We start from the raw sequence: 17,348 nt of genomic DNA, 5'->3' as shown, positions 1-17,348 counted from the left end.
GGGATCTGGAACCATTCTTTAATAAAATCATTCACGTCAACTTGTAATGCCGCTCCTTGTGGATCTTATAATTATGTGCTGTGAAATTAGGGGAACTTTTTTATCTTTGGTTTCCTGCAACCACTTTTTCTCTATGTCTACTCTTATCAGTGGGTCATATATCATGGTACAGTGAAATTCTAATTCAGGTAGCTGAGGATATTTTAGTTGTTCTTTAACAAACCTTTCCCACATTATTGCAGTGTCTTTCCTACCTCTTCCTCTAAATCTCCTATCCAGTAGGCATTGGCCTGGGGGGCTGTGACTACCATTTGCCTAACTCCCTTGCTGCTAATGTAAATACCTTCAGGGGAACATGATATTTGTAGCTTTAGTTTACATAGGGCGTCTCTCCCTAGCAGATTAACAGGGGTCTGCTCTGATACTAGAATAGGCAGAGTTACTTCTTTGTCCTCAGACGCACTGGAGCCGTTATTGGAATTAGCCGCGTTTGCCCGGAAAATCCTACTGTCTTTGTGAACTTGCCAGACATGGGGAGGTGTGAGGCATGACCTGAACTAATACATGTATAAGTTGCTCCAGTGTCTATCATCATTGGTGTGTTCTTGCCTTCAATATTGACCTGCAGCATTGGTTCTGTGTCAGCATCTTCCGTTATTAGTGGGTGCTGACCCCTCCCCGTAGGATCTTCTTGGCAGCCCTAGTATCCAACATCTGGACCTCGCCATGGGTTGACTGGTCCCTGTTGCTGTTGTCCTTGTTCTGGTTGATTTTGTTGGTCCTACCAGCGGGGTCCCCGTTGATTCTGCTCTCGCCATTGGGGTTGCTGTTGCCCTTGATGCCATGGGGGTCACTGCTGCCTCTGACCTTGCCATGGAGGTCGTTGTTGTTGGCCTGCTTGCCATTGGGAACTTTGTTGCTGGTTTGTATTCCAAGGGTTGGTAGGACATTCTCTTCTGTTGTGTGCCTGTTGCCCACATCCCCAGCATGAGTTCCTTCCTCCATTCTTTCTTCCTTGCTCTCCCTGCCCAGGTCTTGGGCCAAATCTGTTTTGTTGTTCAGGCTTCACATAGATGACGATAGGCGCTGGCTGCTGAGGTCCACTTCCAGGTGTCTGCTGCGCAGTGACTGCGCCTGGTTGTTGTGTCATAGGAACTGGGACATTTACTGGAGCCATCATTGCTGCATGATATTTTTCTTCATCTTTGTCTTTGACCATGGCTTGCGTCTTTTTCTTTCTTGCCAGTTCTTCGAGCTGCAGCTGTACCAGTTTTCTTTGAAGTTCTTTTTCTTGGTTTCTCAGCTTCAGTTCATTACTTCTATACTGTCTGACTGCATGGGTCACATGATCGCAGAACTCTTTATGTGACTTGGAGTGCAGACCCACTACATCTTGTAGCTTGGTCTTAACTAGCGGAGGCATTGCATCAACAACAGCATTCCTGAACAATGTCGTCATCAATAAGTCTTCTTCAGGATCTCTTTCAAGTTCTTGCTTCCACTTCCTCAGTTGTTTCTGTATGTAGTTGGCAGGGTTCTCTTCCTCTCCCATCTGTTCTCCCTTGAGGGCTCGCGGGTTGATGCGGTTGGGAAAGTCGTCTCTTAACCCCTGCCATATATCCCTTCTATATCTGTCGAATGGGTGTCCGTCAAGATCTGGGATGTCAATTGCTCCGATGTGTGCTGCTCTTAAAAGTTCATTCAGCTTGGAACTTCCCACGCATTTGGCAAGGAGTGCTTTGATATCCCCCAATGCCAATAGCTTCCCTATTGTCTCCTCCTCCAGCATTCTGATCCACTTGCCTGCCCCTTCATCTAGGTTTGGTAGACGTGCAACCAGTCCATCCAGGTCTTGAGATGCCCATGGCACGTATTGTGCTTGAGCCCTTTTTATCAGTATGGGGAACTGCTTTCCTGCTTTGGTGCCACGCGACTTCGGTATTGTGACTTCAGGAAGGAGGGTGGTACTTGCAGATCTTCTCAGTCTCCCTGCTGAGGGCAGACAATGATCCCAAACACAAGGCCAAGGACACAATGAAGTGGTTTCAAAGAAGGAAAATCAAGCTGCTTGAATGGCCCAGTCAATCACCTGACCTAAATCCCATAGAAAATCTATGGAGAGAACTGAAGACCAAAGTTCATAAAAGAGACCCAAGGAACCTTCAAGATTTAAAGATCATTTGTGTGGAAGAATTGGCCAGAATCACTCCCGAGCAAAGCAGACGACTGGCCTCTCCATACAAGAGGTGTCTAGAAGCCGTAATCTCCAACAAAGGCTTTTCTACAAAGTATTAAATAAAGTGTGTTCAATACTTATTCCCTGTGTCATTTCACTTTATTTATTATGACCGAACTTGTATAATTAAATGTTCTGATTTCTTTGTATGAATTCAATACTTGGTTTAATGGCTACATCTGGTGGAAATTTTGTGTCAATAGCCCACTTAGAAATTCAATTCAAGTTTATTTATATAGCGCTTTTCACAGTGTGTATTGTTTCAAAGCAGCTTTACAGGGCAAACAGGAAAAACAGAAAAGTTAAAACACAGCACAGTGCATGGTATTTATACAACGAGTAAGATAATTCTAATAAATGATATCTAAATTCTAATTAAATAAATAAATGAATGAATGCAGTCTCCCGGTGAGCAGGCCAACACTGGTTGGGGATGTAGTGGTCTGAGCTGGGATGGTCTGATGGTCATATTTCTCTTGGCTGGTGGTGGAATTGCCTTAGATGGAGCTGGGATGGTCAGTCAGTCTACAGCTGTATCTGGTGTAATCTCAAATTGGGGATGGGCATCTGTATGGACAGAACTTTCCGCAATGAAAAAACGGTAAGTTTTCAGAATCCACTAAAGTTTACGCTACTTGAAACTGTTACAGTGAATTAGTGTGTACAGCCTGGTAGTGTGTACCACAGAGTATAATGTGATTTCTGTAAATTTGTTGTTACTGTGAATTTCACCTTGCAGAATAGAGACTTGACCAAATAGGGGAGGCAGAAGCAAAATTCTGACTGACCAACAAGAGCAGGCTGTGGTCAATATGGTTCTGGTCAAAAAATGATATTTGCCTTAGAGAAATTCGGCAGCACATCTTGGACAATAATGACATATTTAGCACTGTGGAAGCCATAAGTTTGCCGACTATTGCACGGGTGCTCAAAAGATATCAGGTGTCTTTAAAACAACTATACCATGTGGCTTTTGAAAGAAATGCGACTGAGGAATGAGGATGTTCAGGTATGATCAATTTGCCGGTTTTTGGGGGAGAAAAAATCCCCAAACATGTCATAGTAAGCAGTAATTTTTTTTGTCTTTTTAGAGGGTGATGGAGCTGGATGTTGATGAAAACCATCACAAATTCTTATTTTTGGATGAGGCAGGCTTTAACCTAGCTAAGACAAGAAGGAGAGGTCGGAATTTCATTGGCCTGCGGGCAACCATCGAAGTACCTGGACAACGTGGAGCCAATATCACCATGTGTGCAGCTATATCAGAAGATGGAGTGGTTGGACGTAGACCTTGTGTTGGGTCATATAATGCAGCTCTCCTCATAGCCTTCCTTGATGAGCTAAATCTGGTCTGTAGAGCTGATGGTGTGACCTACGTGATAGTTTGGGATAATGTTCAGTTTCATCATGCACAGTTTCTCACATTGTATTTACCTCCATACTCCCCTTTCCTTAATCCAATTGAGGAGTTTTTCTCCACATGGAGGTGAAAGGTCTATGATAGGGACCCTCACGAAAAAGTGACTCTTCTCCAGGCCATGAATAATGGATGCAATGACATCACAGCAGAACAGTGTCAGGCTTGGATTCGCCATGCCAGAAGATTCTTTCCAAGATGTTTAGTGAATGAAAAATCTATTGTGATGCCAAATCCACAAGACCGGATTGATAGAAACGTAGATGTATAGAGCAGAGAGGAACACTTCAGTTAACAAAGTATTCAGTATTTTTTTTTCTTTTTTTAATCTAAATTGTTCCTTTGGAAAGCGTATGTTGTGATTTATTTCATCATTAATTTCCACATTACAGTTTTTCAATGATACCAATGTGTCTGTACTATTCTCTCTAGTCTACAGTAAAATAATGAAACCTGAATCACATATTTTGTGGTCTCTTTAAAGATATGAACGCAATATGCAAAGTTTTGAACACTGGACAGCCTGTGTTACAAATAATGACTGTTTTGAGTTTTGTGTCTAGAGATTTGAAAAATGACACGAAGGTTCTGTTATTACTGCAAAAACGATTGTAAAAAACCTTGCAGATATACAAGTAGCCTTGTAGATAAAAAACCTGCAAGACAAACCGTAGGATTGCTACTGGAAGGCTAAATATATTTAAAAAAATTAGGAAATTATAATGCACCTCTGACATAAACAGTAGGTGGTAGAGTGTTTATAAAATATCAACAGATATAGACTTTTTTAAATTACAAGCAATTAACACATTGGACTTATAAGTTGCTATATGCACTCTGAGCAGTTTTGAGATATTGAGCTTCAAATGCATTTTTGCATTCCATTTGACTTTTGATCTTTTTCTGAAATGGCCAGAATGGTAGGTAAGGTAGAAAGGAATGAATGCTTTTGTAAAAGAGAACAGTGTCAAAATGTCAAAATCTGCCTCATAAGCTGCATTAGTCTGATCTGAAATTGTTTTATTTATGAACTATAAATACTACTACATTTACATTTTCACATTTCTGTCCTTGCATCATCCTTAAAATACTTGTCAGAAAATCTTGTGTCAGATGCAGCAGCTCCATCTCACAACTCCACCTCCGTTGAGCCACATCTACTGCCCTCTGCTGCCATCTACTGCCTTATAATACACACAAGACTACTGTCTTGCTTTTGCACAACACAATTGAATCATTATTCTCAATAGCACGCTATTATTTTTAACTGAATATGTTGTTATACACATTAAAATATTTGTAATGCTTTTAATAATACTTAAGAGAAACAAGTATTATGTAAATATGTTTGCATTATACAATAGATGCGTTTGCCAACTCTTATTGATAGAAGAGTAAAGCAGGAGAGTATTAAGAAGATTTTTATAGGTTTCGATTTTTAGAACTGTCATAGGAAATTATTCATTTTAAAAACGTACCCTGAACATGTTCTGAAAATCATTTTAAAAGTAACACTCGGTGGCGCTTTGGAGTTGTGTTTGAAACAGTGCTAGAGAAACTGTAAGTGAGAGAAGTTCATATAGACGGCAGGGGGCAGCAGTGTGCATTTATTTTTATATCGGCTGTGGTTCAGAAAAGTTTCTTGCCTAGTAACAAATGATATTACAATCCTAGCTGAAACTGAACATTGTTTCATTGGTTGTTTTTACAAGAAGATTTAGGGGATTTCTCAGACATGTTCTGACAAAACAACTAAACAAAACTAAAACATTGTGACATTGAGACATACTTAAATTAAAAATAACAAACAGATTTATGGCAGTGTAAATTAATGCATACATTCTGGCAAATAAATAAAAACGTGCATTAACAAAGCCTTACAATGTTGACTAATTTGCTGAAAAAACAAGATGAATATTGATGCTCCTGTCACTCAAGTGGAATTGCAGAAACCATAGGTTCAATCCCCAAGGAATATACACACTGGAAAAATCTGGAAGTGTATGCCAAATACATGTATTGGCATCAGGTTCCTAAATTCTTATTTTAAGGCCTAGTAACAGATCCTGTTTTTGAAAGGGAACTCAGTCACATCTCCAAGCATGTGCTTTCACTGTGTGAGCTACTTTCACTTTCATTTGTGAATTGGTGATTTAATACTGTTTATTATTATTTCAAATGTTTGATTTTTTTAAACCGGCATAAATATATACATGTACTATACTTATAATCTCTTAGTGACATTAAACCTATATTGTCACTTGTTTTACTTCATTGTGTTATAATGTAGTCTTGTGTTTGTAGGGATTTGTAAACCACTATTTGTCGAACTGTTTGTTCCCTAAATATTTTCACTACTCTAAAACTGATCTCATCTTCACTCTGTGAGATTCTGCGTATCTCTTAAACCCACAAACTATAGACATGGGTTCATTTATGTCACATTATATCTGAACAGGTTTGAATAATAGTTTGTCCAAAGGGTGAGGCAAGGTGAATATTTACGTCACTAGATATGTATTTAGGCCTTCTGTGATTTGCATTGTAGAACAGGTCTATCAAGTATGAGCATGTAAAACCCATCAAGAGAATGTGGAACAGGTGTATTGTTTTATTTTAATTGCGTATTGCAATTAAAGATGGATCATATTCCTGTGAGGCCCTGGCCTGTAGGCACCAGTCATTATAGTTTTTTATTGCAGAAATTGTTGCATATACATTAGGTAAGTTTAAACAGTTTCAACACCACTCCAGTGTTTATACAGCTTTCCTGTAGCTCAGTGGTAAGAGCATTGTGTTAACAACGGGTTCGATCCTAGGGGATTGCAAATACCTATGTAAAATGTATAGGATAAAGCAATGTAAGTCGCTTTGGATAAAAGTATCTGCCAAATGCGTAAAATGTAAATACATTGCATGTAGTGATGTAAATAGCTTTGGCCACTGTAACAGCCAAATGCGTTAATGTAAATGCGACACCTTATGGTTTAGTCACAGCAATGGGTCCAGTCAACAGCAATGTGATTTTTGTAATCTATCATATTTATTATTGGTACATTTTGTTTGTCTATGCACTTTTCATTTGATGCACATTATTTTCAGGTGTCAGCCCCTGAGACCCCTGGTACTGGGAGCTGGTGCTGGGACACTTGCATTGGCCCTAGTTACAACTGAACCTTGTTTATTTATGAAATAGATGTTGAAAGGATACTGTTTATATTACATTTAAATGAATGTCTGAATGTCTGTGGTTAATTTTAAAGTGATTTTTTTAAAAAGGATGTCCTTTTCAGCACTGATACGTTTGTTTAAATTTAAATAAATGTCCGCACGTAAAAGTCTATACAATATTATAAACAAATAAACTGTTTTGAACATAATAAATTGTACAGAAGTAAATATGTGTACAGTGTAACGAAGTTACAGTATGCAGTAGTTTTTATTGTTATAAGGGCATTCCAATCGTTATTTTTTAGCAACACATGACACAATAGCAGCATATAAGATTGCCCATTTTGTGCAAGATTTCTGGGGACTTTTTATAACTGACCAGTCAAAAAACATTGCCTGGTATTGTAATATGAGATGCTTTTACTTTGGTGAATCTTACCTTCGTAAAAATCAATGCATGTTGGGTACACCATTACAATCTCATCCCAGCACTGCAGCATATATTGATTTTGTTTGTCATCACTGTTTCGTAAGTAGGTTGTTGATGTCTGTTGATGTCTTTTTCTTAAGAACACATCTTCTACATCTGTTACAGTACACGCATTTTAGTTAAAAGAAAAAATTATGCGTATCACTTAAATAAAATAATCATCATATAAACCCAATTTATTATAGACAGGTTTCAGTTCATAAAAAATAACAAAATATCTTGTTATTTACTATCACAGTTAATATTTTAAATGATTAGTAAATAAAATGATGTAGGCCTTTTAATTGTAATAAGTAATGGTGTTTGTGTTTAATTGACTATATGCATGGTAACTTTCTGGTTTTCAATAAGCCAGCCCAGGTATTCCCTGTGAACTGGCCACTAAAGAATGTTATTGTACACTCGCTGTCAGAAAAGTGTAAAAAGCAATGATTGATTAGAAATTTACTGAGGAGAAACACTTAGATATGCAGCAGTGCTCATCTGTGGCCCTTGCCATTGAGATGTAAAGGTATTTCATTTTACGTATAAACAACTAAATTAATACCTAGGCATGACTATTTATCTGCATATTTCTGATTATAAACAAAATATAACACTTTGATGCAGTTATTGCTACCTCAGAAAATTAAAGATACCCCCAAACCAATGGGTGTAGGTTCAGCAGAAGTTCTTAAGACTGCTCTGTACATTTGTTCAATTCTTCTCTGGTGAGATCTTAACAGATTTAAGGTGTTCACCTGTTTGTTCATCTAATGGTTTGTGACAGTAAGCCAGGTGTAGGAGTGTTTCTTTCGTTCCTGTTTATCTTTTCTTTAGTGATTCTGCTTGTTCATTATTGATCATGACATTAGTCATCAAATTATTATCTCATTCACTTCAACACTGATTCAGTCTCACATTCTACACTGTGTAGTGTGCACTCCTGTAAAGTGTTCATTTAAAAATTGTCATTTTAGTTTGTAACAACAACTATTACGATAACAATAAATATAACAATAACTCAAAGCAACAAGACAAAAACAATCTTCCAGAAAAGCTTTTCATACTTTTTTCATATTCCTATTCTAAGTTTTAGCTTGTACTAGTCAAAGTCTAGTTCTGAGTGTTTGTGTTTTGCTTTGCTGATGGACTCATGGGCTTTACAAAACATCCATCATGTTGGGTTTAACTGGTTTGCAGGCCACCAAAAAAGTGAAGGCTGGTGAAGACAAATCAGTTTGTGCTTTTACAAACCAGTTTAAATAGTAGAGCACTCTGTAAAACATGGTGAAGTAAAAAAAGTGTTGGATAGCCGTATTTAGATTTAGGGTCACTGGTGTGAAATAAGCACTCAAAAGGTCTGTAAGTTGAATGAAGTGTGAAGTGCTTTAGGATTCTATTTTGCAAAAAAAAGACTGTCTCAAAGATTGTGAAAAAGACAATGCCATTTTGACATATGCTGAGAGGTGTATACGTGTACAGCAAGAAACAAACAAAAAAACGAATTTGCCAAGATACATCTGTGTCACTGTGAGGGGATATTTTGATTGGTTAATGCCAACACGTGGCTGACATGTAGGGAGGAGAAGTTAATGTTCACACTAGTAAAAGATAGACTTTTTAGCATTTGTTCACATAACTCTGAGAAAGATGGAGCTGCATGTGTTCATTCTCATGCTTCTTGTGCATGTTTCAACTGAGGTTAATGGTGAGTAAATGTCTTAAATTTTCATAATAATTTATTATATACAGACATATAGATGATCTTTTGTCTGTTTAAATGGTGTTGAATCTATAATTCCACAAAGGGTAACTTTTAAACAATTGTTTAAATGAATGTGACACTGATATGCCTTTTGTGTTCATGTCTAATTATTATTCTATGTTTATACAATTTTAATTATAAGTAAAATATTTTGTATTTTAAGTGCAGCTGATTAAAATTATTTTATTATTTTTCTTTGTATTCTGTATTTTTATATTGGTTATGAAATTTGTTGTCTGTATCTGAAGGACTTGGTTAATAACATTCAATCTTTTTATTTCAGTTGTACATGATGATTTTTATTTCAATGGATGCTCTGATACAGAGAAAGAGGACATGTATGGATTTGATGGAGAGGAAATCTACCATGCAGACTTTAATAAAAAAGAAGGAGTTGTGACAGTGCCTGACTTTGCAGATCCCATCAGCTTTCCTGGATTTTATGAGCAGGCTTTAGTAAACCAAGAAATTGATAAACAAAACCTGGCCATCTGCATTAAAGCTTACAAAAATCCTCGTGAGGAAATGGGTAAAACATGTCCTTTATAAACACTTCATTTCATTTTTCCATGGTTAAACATTTACATAATATTGTCTAGTTTACTCATTATACAATTAAAAAAAAATCCTCCTGTAAACACATTTAACAGAGGGGTTAACATTTTCTTGCATAATCATCAGTTCATTTTTGTTTGTGCATAGACAAACCTCAGTCTTCCATCTATCCTGAGAATGATGTCCTACTTGGTGTTGAGAATGTCCTCATCTGTCATGTGACTGGACTCTTCCCTCCACCTGTCAGAGTGTCATGGTCTAAGAATAATGTCAAAGGAACAGATGGCATGAGACTAAGTCAGTACCGCAGAAACAATGATGGCACATTCAACATCTACTCTTCTCTGAGATTCACACCTCAAGAGGGAGACATTTACAGCTGCACTGTGAACCACAAAGCTCTCGATCAGCCTCAGACCAAAACATGGAGTAAGTGTGACATTCATACATTCAGTGTTCATATGAAGAGATCATCTGCAAAAACAGATAACTCTGTTTACTATTAATTTGAATAAATCATTTTTTATTGTGCATTTACATATAGTAATATATATCCTATGTTCTCCAGATGTTAATATCGCTCAGCCCAGTGTTGGTCCAGATGTGTTTTGTGGAGTGGGTTTGACTCTGGGGCTGCTGGGAGTCGCTGCTGGAACCTTCTTCCTCATTAAAGGAAACAACTGTAACTGACAAGGAGGCAAATTTGAAAAATTATTTGTAATCATATTGTAGATAAAAGTCTTATCACTTGCCAATGGTGGATTTTAAATACAGTTCTGTTTGTAATTTGTCATTGTAAATATTATGCATAAAGTAATCGATAGATGCATAGCTGAATTAACCATCATAAATTATGTGACAGGTACAGCACTAACATTGCTCCATAAAACTCAATTGTTTAAGAATGCTGCAATCCACCAACAGTTTGGCTTCCCATAACACAATCCATGCTTCCATCTCCAAATGTCATGAAATGGTAGTTGATCTTTTGCTTATGTCAGATTTTCAAGTTATTATGAATATTCTCTAGAAAATATACTTTAAAAATGAATTTTAACTGTTTAGACTTATTTTTCTGGATTAATCCCAAAACGTTTTGATTGTTAATTTCTTTAGGATTAAATCACTTCCTGTTTCTTGTTGTAATCCTTTGTTGTCATCTATTCATTTACAGTCTTATATATTTTGTAACAGACACAGCAATAAAAGAAAGGCAAATAAAGTTGAACGAAGGGGTGTGCGCAGGTGTAGGGCAGAACACTAAAGAACTAAAGGAACAGAGAAGACGCAATGCAGCAGATTTATCCCATGGCCATGTTTTGTATTTTTAATGTCAAGATACTTTTGAAATGTATCTTCTGTATAAAAAAGTAAAACCTTTTCTGCTATACTTGATTTCTCACGCATTAAAAAGCATTTTATTCAATACGAAAACAAAAATATGAAAATATCAACATTATTCACCTCTTTACCAGACTCCTTTTGTGTACTGGAATTCGACTTGTGTATAGAACAGACTAGTGTATGGATTGACTGTTTCTCTCAATGAATATAACCTGAGATGCTGGAATGGCATTAATCATTTATAAAAATAGCAGTATTTAAAATTGTGCTCATGGGTGTGTGAAATAAAAATAACAAAATAATCAAGTATAAAGTCAAGGCAAATCTAGTTAGTTTTATTAAAATTGCTAATAATGTGATGAAAGTTACATTTTCGTATGGTAACCCGGCAGTTAACCCATCCACAGCTGATAGTAAACACACTGCAAGTCGTGAACACATATACACCCAGCAGTGGGCATGAAAATTTGGAATAGTCCCCTTTTTTTCCCGTGGCTATATATAAATATAGTGATATTACATTACAACTCACTTATTACCTGCTTTGACTGGTGCTGGTAGAAAGCGAATGTGTACTGTAGCCTACAGGCATCTGGACAGTATATTAACACCAAATAAACCACATGTAGAAATAAGACATTGTCAGAAAAAATGGTACAAAAATGATCCAAAGCCATCACTGGGACAGTACCCTTGAAGAAGGTCCTAAAATGTAATATATGTAACATTTTGGTACAGATATACATTGTGTACAAAGATTTAAATTTGAGGTACTAATACTGTTTAGTATCAATATTTTGTTCTGAGGTAATAATGCACTCTTAAAGTAAAAAAATGTACTTTTTACAGGATATTTTCCCGGTGACAGCTTTGGACCACTTTTGGACCATCTCTTACAGTATACTTGTACTTAATCTAAGTGATACCTTCACTCTTTACCATTATGGTAATCCCTAAAACTCACACATAACAGATCTGCTGAATTTAAACACTATAACGAACAATAAACAATAACATGTTTTCTTATCTTAAATCCTGCTCAGAAACACACATAAAACACTTAATTTCAACTTTTACCTCTCCTCAGTCATGTGAATTGAACATGCACACATTTATTATATAAACATCTACATTTTCCTCTTATGGCTACAAATAAAGTGTACAGTAGCCTTTGTCTTTTAATAAGGTTTGTCTCCAATCCATTGCATTCATGTTGAGCAAGAATAATTCAAAGAAATAATAGTTTTTTTGTACTTTATAAATATACTTTATTCATTCTCAGTTAGTGGCAATAATTATTTTGTATAGGTTTGTACAAGCTGAGGGTTCCAATTTAGTAACCACTTTTGAACATGTTGAAAACACTTGATACATCCATTATTATGCTATCTTAAAGTTAAAATAAATAAAAAATGAAAGCAGGAAACTGCTTAGCAACACATGACACTTAAAGCCTGTAGGATCTGATTGGCTGTTGCCCTGAATATTCAGCTCATGAAGAAAGTGTTTCCAGCTTCAGCTTCACAGTTGACAAAGCTCTCTTAGTGAAAATGTCGCTGCCAAAGTTCTTGAGTTTTCATCTCATTATATTGCTGTCTGCATTTACTGGAGCAGGTGAGTACACTAATACACATTAAAGAAATATAATCACAGGATATGACATATCAACATTGTTATCTTGTGATGGACTATTTCTTGTGACGTTTAGTGGTTACCTGTGAAAGAAAATCTCAATATAATGACTGCTGGATCTGAGTCCTGCTGTTCTGTTGTTTTGTTAATTTAAAACCATGCAAATAAACTGTAAATGTTTCACTTTGTTTTTCAGCTAATGGATATTATTACTACAGATGGGCAGAATGCATCTACAGCTCCTCTAATTACAGTGACATGGTGCTCATTGATGGGTATTACTTCAATAAGTTTGTGTACTCACAGTTCAACAGCACTGTGGGGGAGTTTGTAGGGTTTACTGAGTATGGAGTGAGAAATGCAGAGTTCTGGAACAAGAATACAGACCTCATGCAGCGAGAGAGAGCTCAGGTGGACAGATTCTGCAAATATAATGCTGAACTCTCGGACTCAGCTGTCCGTGATAAAACAGGTAAATGGAACAAGATGAAAATATGTTGACTTCATAATCATTAAAAAGTAACTTATGAAATCACAATAACAAACAAGTTTTAACTTTTTAACCACTATTTGAGAACATGTCAGTAATGAATATCTTGTGTGATTTGTATATGTCAAAAGCCTACTTCAAATTCAGATATACAACATGAAATGTTTAGTATAACTGATACTGTATGTAAGTACACTATAAATTGAAGAGTGTGTTTTTAAAATGTTGTTCTTTTTTATTCAGTAAAACCGAATATTAAGGTCAGTTCAGTGAAGGAATATGATGGCACACATCCAGCTATGCTGATGTGTAGTGCTTACCGCTTCTACCCCCAAAAAATCAAAGTGACCTGGTTAAAAAACAATGTAGCCGTGACCACCGATGTGACCTCAACTGAGGAGATGCCTAATGGAGACTGGTACTATCAGATCCACTCACACCTGGAGTACACCCCCAAATCTGGAGAGAAGATCTCATGTGTGGTAGAGCACGCCAGCTCGACTCAACCCATGATTGTGGACTGGAGTAAGAGAAAAGAGTTATCTTACTTTCACACCAGACTTGCATTTGCAAATGACATATTTTGACATACTAACATATAATTTCTAATATGAATACAGTATGTTATTATTGTACTGTTACACTTACACATAACATAATGAACGGTACATACTTCTTTCCAATACCATGTACTGTAAATAAACAGATCCCGCTATCCAGGAGTCTGAGAGAAATAAGATTGCTATCGGGGCTTCTGGTTTGGTGTTGGGAATCATCATAGCAGCTGCTGGACTCATTTACTACAAGAAGAAATCATCAGGTCAGTGATGAGAGGAGGTCTTATGAACACCACTCTGTATGTAAATCATGTTTTCCAGTTTGTCTCTGACACTTACATTTTTCTTTTTACAGGGAGGATCCTGGTGCCACATTAATGACGGTAGGTTTTTATTATCACATTATTTTACATTTTTCTTATATCTTTAACACACATTACATCTCTGTTGTCAAACAATGTAAAATCATAAGAAATTCCATTCTGAAAAAGATTATATTACTCAAATAAATTGTAAGTATTTTTAATTGTGTAAACATTAATAATTACACCAATTCTAGGTCCTCTCACTGACTAAACAGAGATTCAACTTGGACCGTTGGTGAAGAAGCTTTTTATGACACAACTTCTATGCACAGACTCTTTATTCTGTACCAGATTTCTCATTTTTAACAAAATAAATAATGAAAATGTAAAAATCATCATATTTGAAATATCTAACTTTTGTTTAAGGCTTTTTGCTGGTATGGTGATGTTCTTCATTTAGCACAACCATTTATACAACTGATGATGTATATTGTGTTTAAAATATAAAGTTGTATGTATATTACGGTCTTGCTGGCTTCTTTACGTTTTATACTGATTGGTTTGCATAAAACCCAAAAGAGATTTATAATGCATCAATGGTAATTATTTCAGATTAGAACAGTAACAGGCTAAGAGTATGATCATATGTATGATACATCCTAAGAGGTACATTTGTACACACTGATGACGATTTAACAATACAAGGGCTTTTCTTTTTCCATATTGTTTCCTGTTTCTTATGTACATTTTAGCTGCAAATAAATATTTTAAGTCTTAAACAGTGCATGTGTATAGCATTTTTGGACAAGGTGGCATCCTCTCATCCTTTCTTTAGACTTAGGGTCAGTGCTTTTTTTTGCAAGTGCAACAATTTTATATGTTTAATAATGAAGCTCAAGTCAAGTTCCCTTTAATGAATGATTAAACATTATGTCCACCTAAGAGGGCTGGTGTTTGTAGTGAACAGTGTTCAACATGGCTGGGGTGTGCATTTTTTTATTACAAAAAATTGAAACTAGGAGTTCAAAACTATAGTAATAACCACAGAATAGCAACACGACAAATGCTGATCCCAAATTTTTAATAATAATAAAATAATAATCGAAGAATAATTAAATGAAATTGACACATTAAAGTGGTTGGTAATTGCAGTGTGATTTTCATTGGGATTATGGGCATATTGTAATAAAATGCATAAGTGTGTTTAAGTGTGTCCCTAAAAATCGTTCCTATTAAAGTATTAACACAAAAGGGTTAACTGTGTTTTTATCAGATTTAGTCACTTTGGTCACAGTTAACTGGTTCTGTTTGGGTTTACAAGGTCCTACCCAGAATTAAAGTTCCAAAAGAAATCGACAACAGCACATTTGAAACCATGCAACAAACCACTGATCACCCTGATAGGATTTATTTTGTATTCACACCCAAGAGGATTTACATTATCCCATTTATTACACAAATTTGCTAGAAATTAAAACAGTTGAAAATGATACACAGTTTGCTGGGTACACGTTTAATTGTTCTGAAAAATGAGATGAAGTGAGACTATTAATGTTGTTTTCATTATATCATTTACAGTCCTGGATGGATTCAGTCTACATGGATGTAGTCCATAGTGACAGACTTAATTAATCACTTTTGGACACAAATAGGCACTTAGTGAATCAGTGTTTTCCGTAGTTCTGTAGAAACAGCTCTGCGACACAGATTCCACAATATACAACGATTGGCAAAAGTTCTCATCACAAAATAACTTATACATCCAAATAAATGCACATAATCTTACGCTTTGCTGATTTGACAAATTCATATTTGTCAAATGTTGGACAGACTATCCTGCACAAAACTGTATACAAATGCTGAATGACATGTGTTCTGGTTTGGTCTTTTCAGAGCTGCATTCATAATTTATTTGGCATAAATCCACGGCAAAGTTCATATTAACGAAAATGGTCTTTGATGTGAAGAAGTGCTTAGCACCACTTCAGGGTCTGAGCAGACGTGTGCACTTTTGCTTGTCTGAGCTCTACAGGTTTTTGAAAATAAAAGCCATTCTTTCTGCTCGTAAATGATTTGTAGATGGACTGGTGCTCTTTTACATGTCAATGACATTACATTAGACATTGTTTACAAGACGGAGATCTCAGTCTGTTCATCTGTGCACAATTTAAAAATTATTTATAATTTATAGACATTACATTTGTAAGAGTGGTGCACACACGTTTTCTGTGTTCACGTTCGTTCTATGATTAGTCTTTTTTATTCTTTGTCTATTTTAATCTTTGTTAGTGTTATTGTCTCCTTGTTCTTCGTGGATGTTTGCTTTTGGTCTGGTCACTGAGACCAGCTATAGACACGTCAGAGGAGATCTGGCCCTCCTGGCCGAGCCTGGTTTCTTCCAAGGTCCCAAATTTATTCATCATCGGAGTTTGGGTTCCTCGCCACAGCAGGGCAATGTTGGCTTGCTCACCGGAAGGCTTCATTTATTTACTAGATATTTTTATTAGGTTGATCTTGCTTGGTCTGTAAACACCTTGCACTGTGCTGTGTTTTTCTTATTTGCTCTTGTAAAGCTGCTTTGGAACAATGCACATTTGTGAAAAGCACTATATAAATAAATAAAATGTTACGCTTCATTCAAATTAAATCAACATACTAAAATTAAAGTTTGGTGCAATGAAATATCCAAAACTAAAAATCTGAAAACATTTAATTACAATCAAACTACGGGGACTATTTTGTCACATATCTACAAATCCAAGCCTGGGAGTATTTAACAAAAAATCTGAATTTCACTTATAATAAACAATTTCCCACAAATATTTCGTAATCCATTAATAATACAAAATAAATCTAAAAACATCTAAAAACCTAGAAACCCTGCCCTTTATAATGTAAATTCACCTAAAATATTTCTGGTTCTAAGAGAATCGAATACTGTTTCCTTAGAGACTGATTGTGTAACACAATTTCTTTCTTTTTATTCGACGATTTGGACAGTGCGCGGTTCAGGAGAAGGAAATGCTTCTGCTGCTGAAATGCCAAACCTCTGAAACTAAACCACAGAGACATATGAATATTCTGAAAAAACATTCTATGCCATCCCAAACATGATGTCACATGATTTACCTCAAGGGTGCGGTTTCCCAGACAGGAATTAGACTAAGGCCTTAGTAAAACATTTTAGTAGCTTTTACAAACATGCCTCACAAAAAACATTACTTGTGTGCATTCTGAGACAAGACAATGGCACTGATGTATTTTAAGATGTGTTTTAGTTTAGACAGCTCTAACATTTATTTTAGTCAGGACTAGTTTTAAACCCTGTATGGGAAACCACTCCTAGGTGTGTTCTTGTGTAAATCTGAATTCTTTCTTTAGGTTTGATATACGCATGACTACAA

The 17,348-nt window shown here is 36.0% G+C and overlaps 2 protein-coding genes across 2 annotated transcripts; both read left to right on the top strand.

Annotated features, from left to right (window-relative positions):
- Positions 1–8,884: 8,884 nt before the first annotated feature.
- Positions 8,885–11,011, top strand: LOC130439910 (H-2 class II histocompatibility antigen, A-U alpha chain-like). Its single transcript, XM_056772569.1, has 4 exons — positions 8,885–9,004; positions 9,345–9,590; positions 9,764–10,045; positions 10,185–11,011. The coding sequence occupies exons 1-4, from the start codon at positions 8,947–8,949 to the stop codon at positions 10,304–10,306; spliced, it is 708 nt and encodes a 235-aa protein (XP_056628547.1). The 5' UTR covers positions 8,885–8,946; the 3' UTR covers positions 10,307–11,011.
- Positions 11,012–12,469: 1,458 nt separating this feature from the next.
- Positions 12,470–14,723, top strand: LOC130439909 (H-2 class II histocompatibility antigen, E-S beta chain-like). Its single transcript, XM_056772567.1, has 6 exons — positions 12,470–12,574; positions 12,789–13,064; positions 13,326–13,607; positions 13,789–13,902; positions 13,995–14,022; positions 14,199–14,723. The coding sequence occupies exons 1-5, from the start codon at positions 12,511–12,513 to the stop codon at positions 14,015–14,017; spliced, it is 759 nt and encodes a 252-aa protein (XP_056628545.1). The 5' UTR covers positions 12,470–12,510; the 3' UTR covers positions 14,018–14,022; positions 14,199–14,723.
- The last annotated feature ends 2,625 nt before the right edge of the window (positions 14,724–17,348 follow it).

The sequence above is a fragment of the Triplophysa dalaica genome, chromosome 18 (genome assembly GCF_015846415.1).
Source record: "Triplophysa dalaica isolate WHDGS20190420 chromosome 18, ASM1584641v1, whole genome shotgun sequence".
NCBI classification, from domain to species: domain Eukaryota; kingdom Metazoa; phylum Chordata; class Actinopteri; order Cypriniformes; family Nemacheilidae; genus Triplophysa; species Triplophysa dalaica.
This window is presented reverse-complemented; position numbering and strand designations above follow the sequence as displayed.

Excerpts from the sequence above, each read along its gene's own strand:
- LOC130439910 (XM_056772569.1), top strand. The coding sequence starts at position 8,947 with ATGGAGCTGCATGTGTTCATTCTCATGCTTCTTGTGCATGTTTCAACT. Across the intron at positions 9,005-9,344 it reads TGTTTCAACTGAGGTTAATG|TTGTACATGATGATTTTTAT; the intron begins GTGAGTAAATGT and ends TTTTTATTTCAG. Across the intron at positions 10,046-10,184 it reads GCCTCAGACCAAAACATGGA|ATGTTAATATCGCTCAGCCC; the intron begins GTAAGTGTGACA and ends TATGTTCTCCAG.
- LOC130439909 (XM_056772567.1), top strand. The coding sequence starts at position 12,511 with ATGTCGCTGCCAAAGTTCTTGAGTTTTCATCTCATTATATTGCTGTCT. Across the intron at positions 13,065-13,325 it reads AGCTGTCCGTGATAAAACAG|TAAAACCGAATATTAAGGTC; the intron begins GTAAATGGAACA and ends TTTTTTATTCAG. Across the intron at positions 13,608-13,788 it reads ACCCATGATTGTGGACTGGA|ATCCCGCTATCCAGGAGTCT; the intron begins GTAAGAGAAAAG and ends GTAAATAAACAG.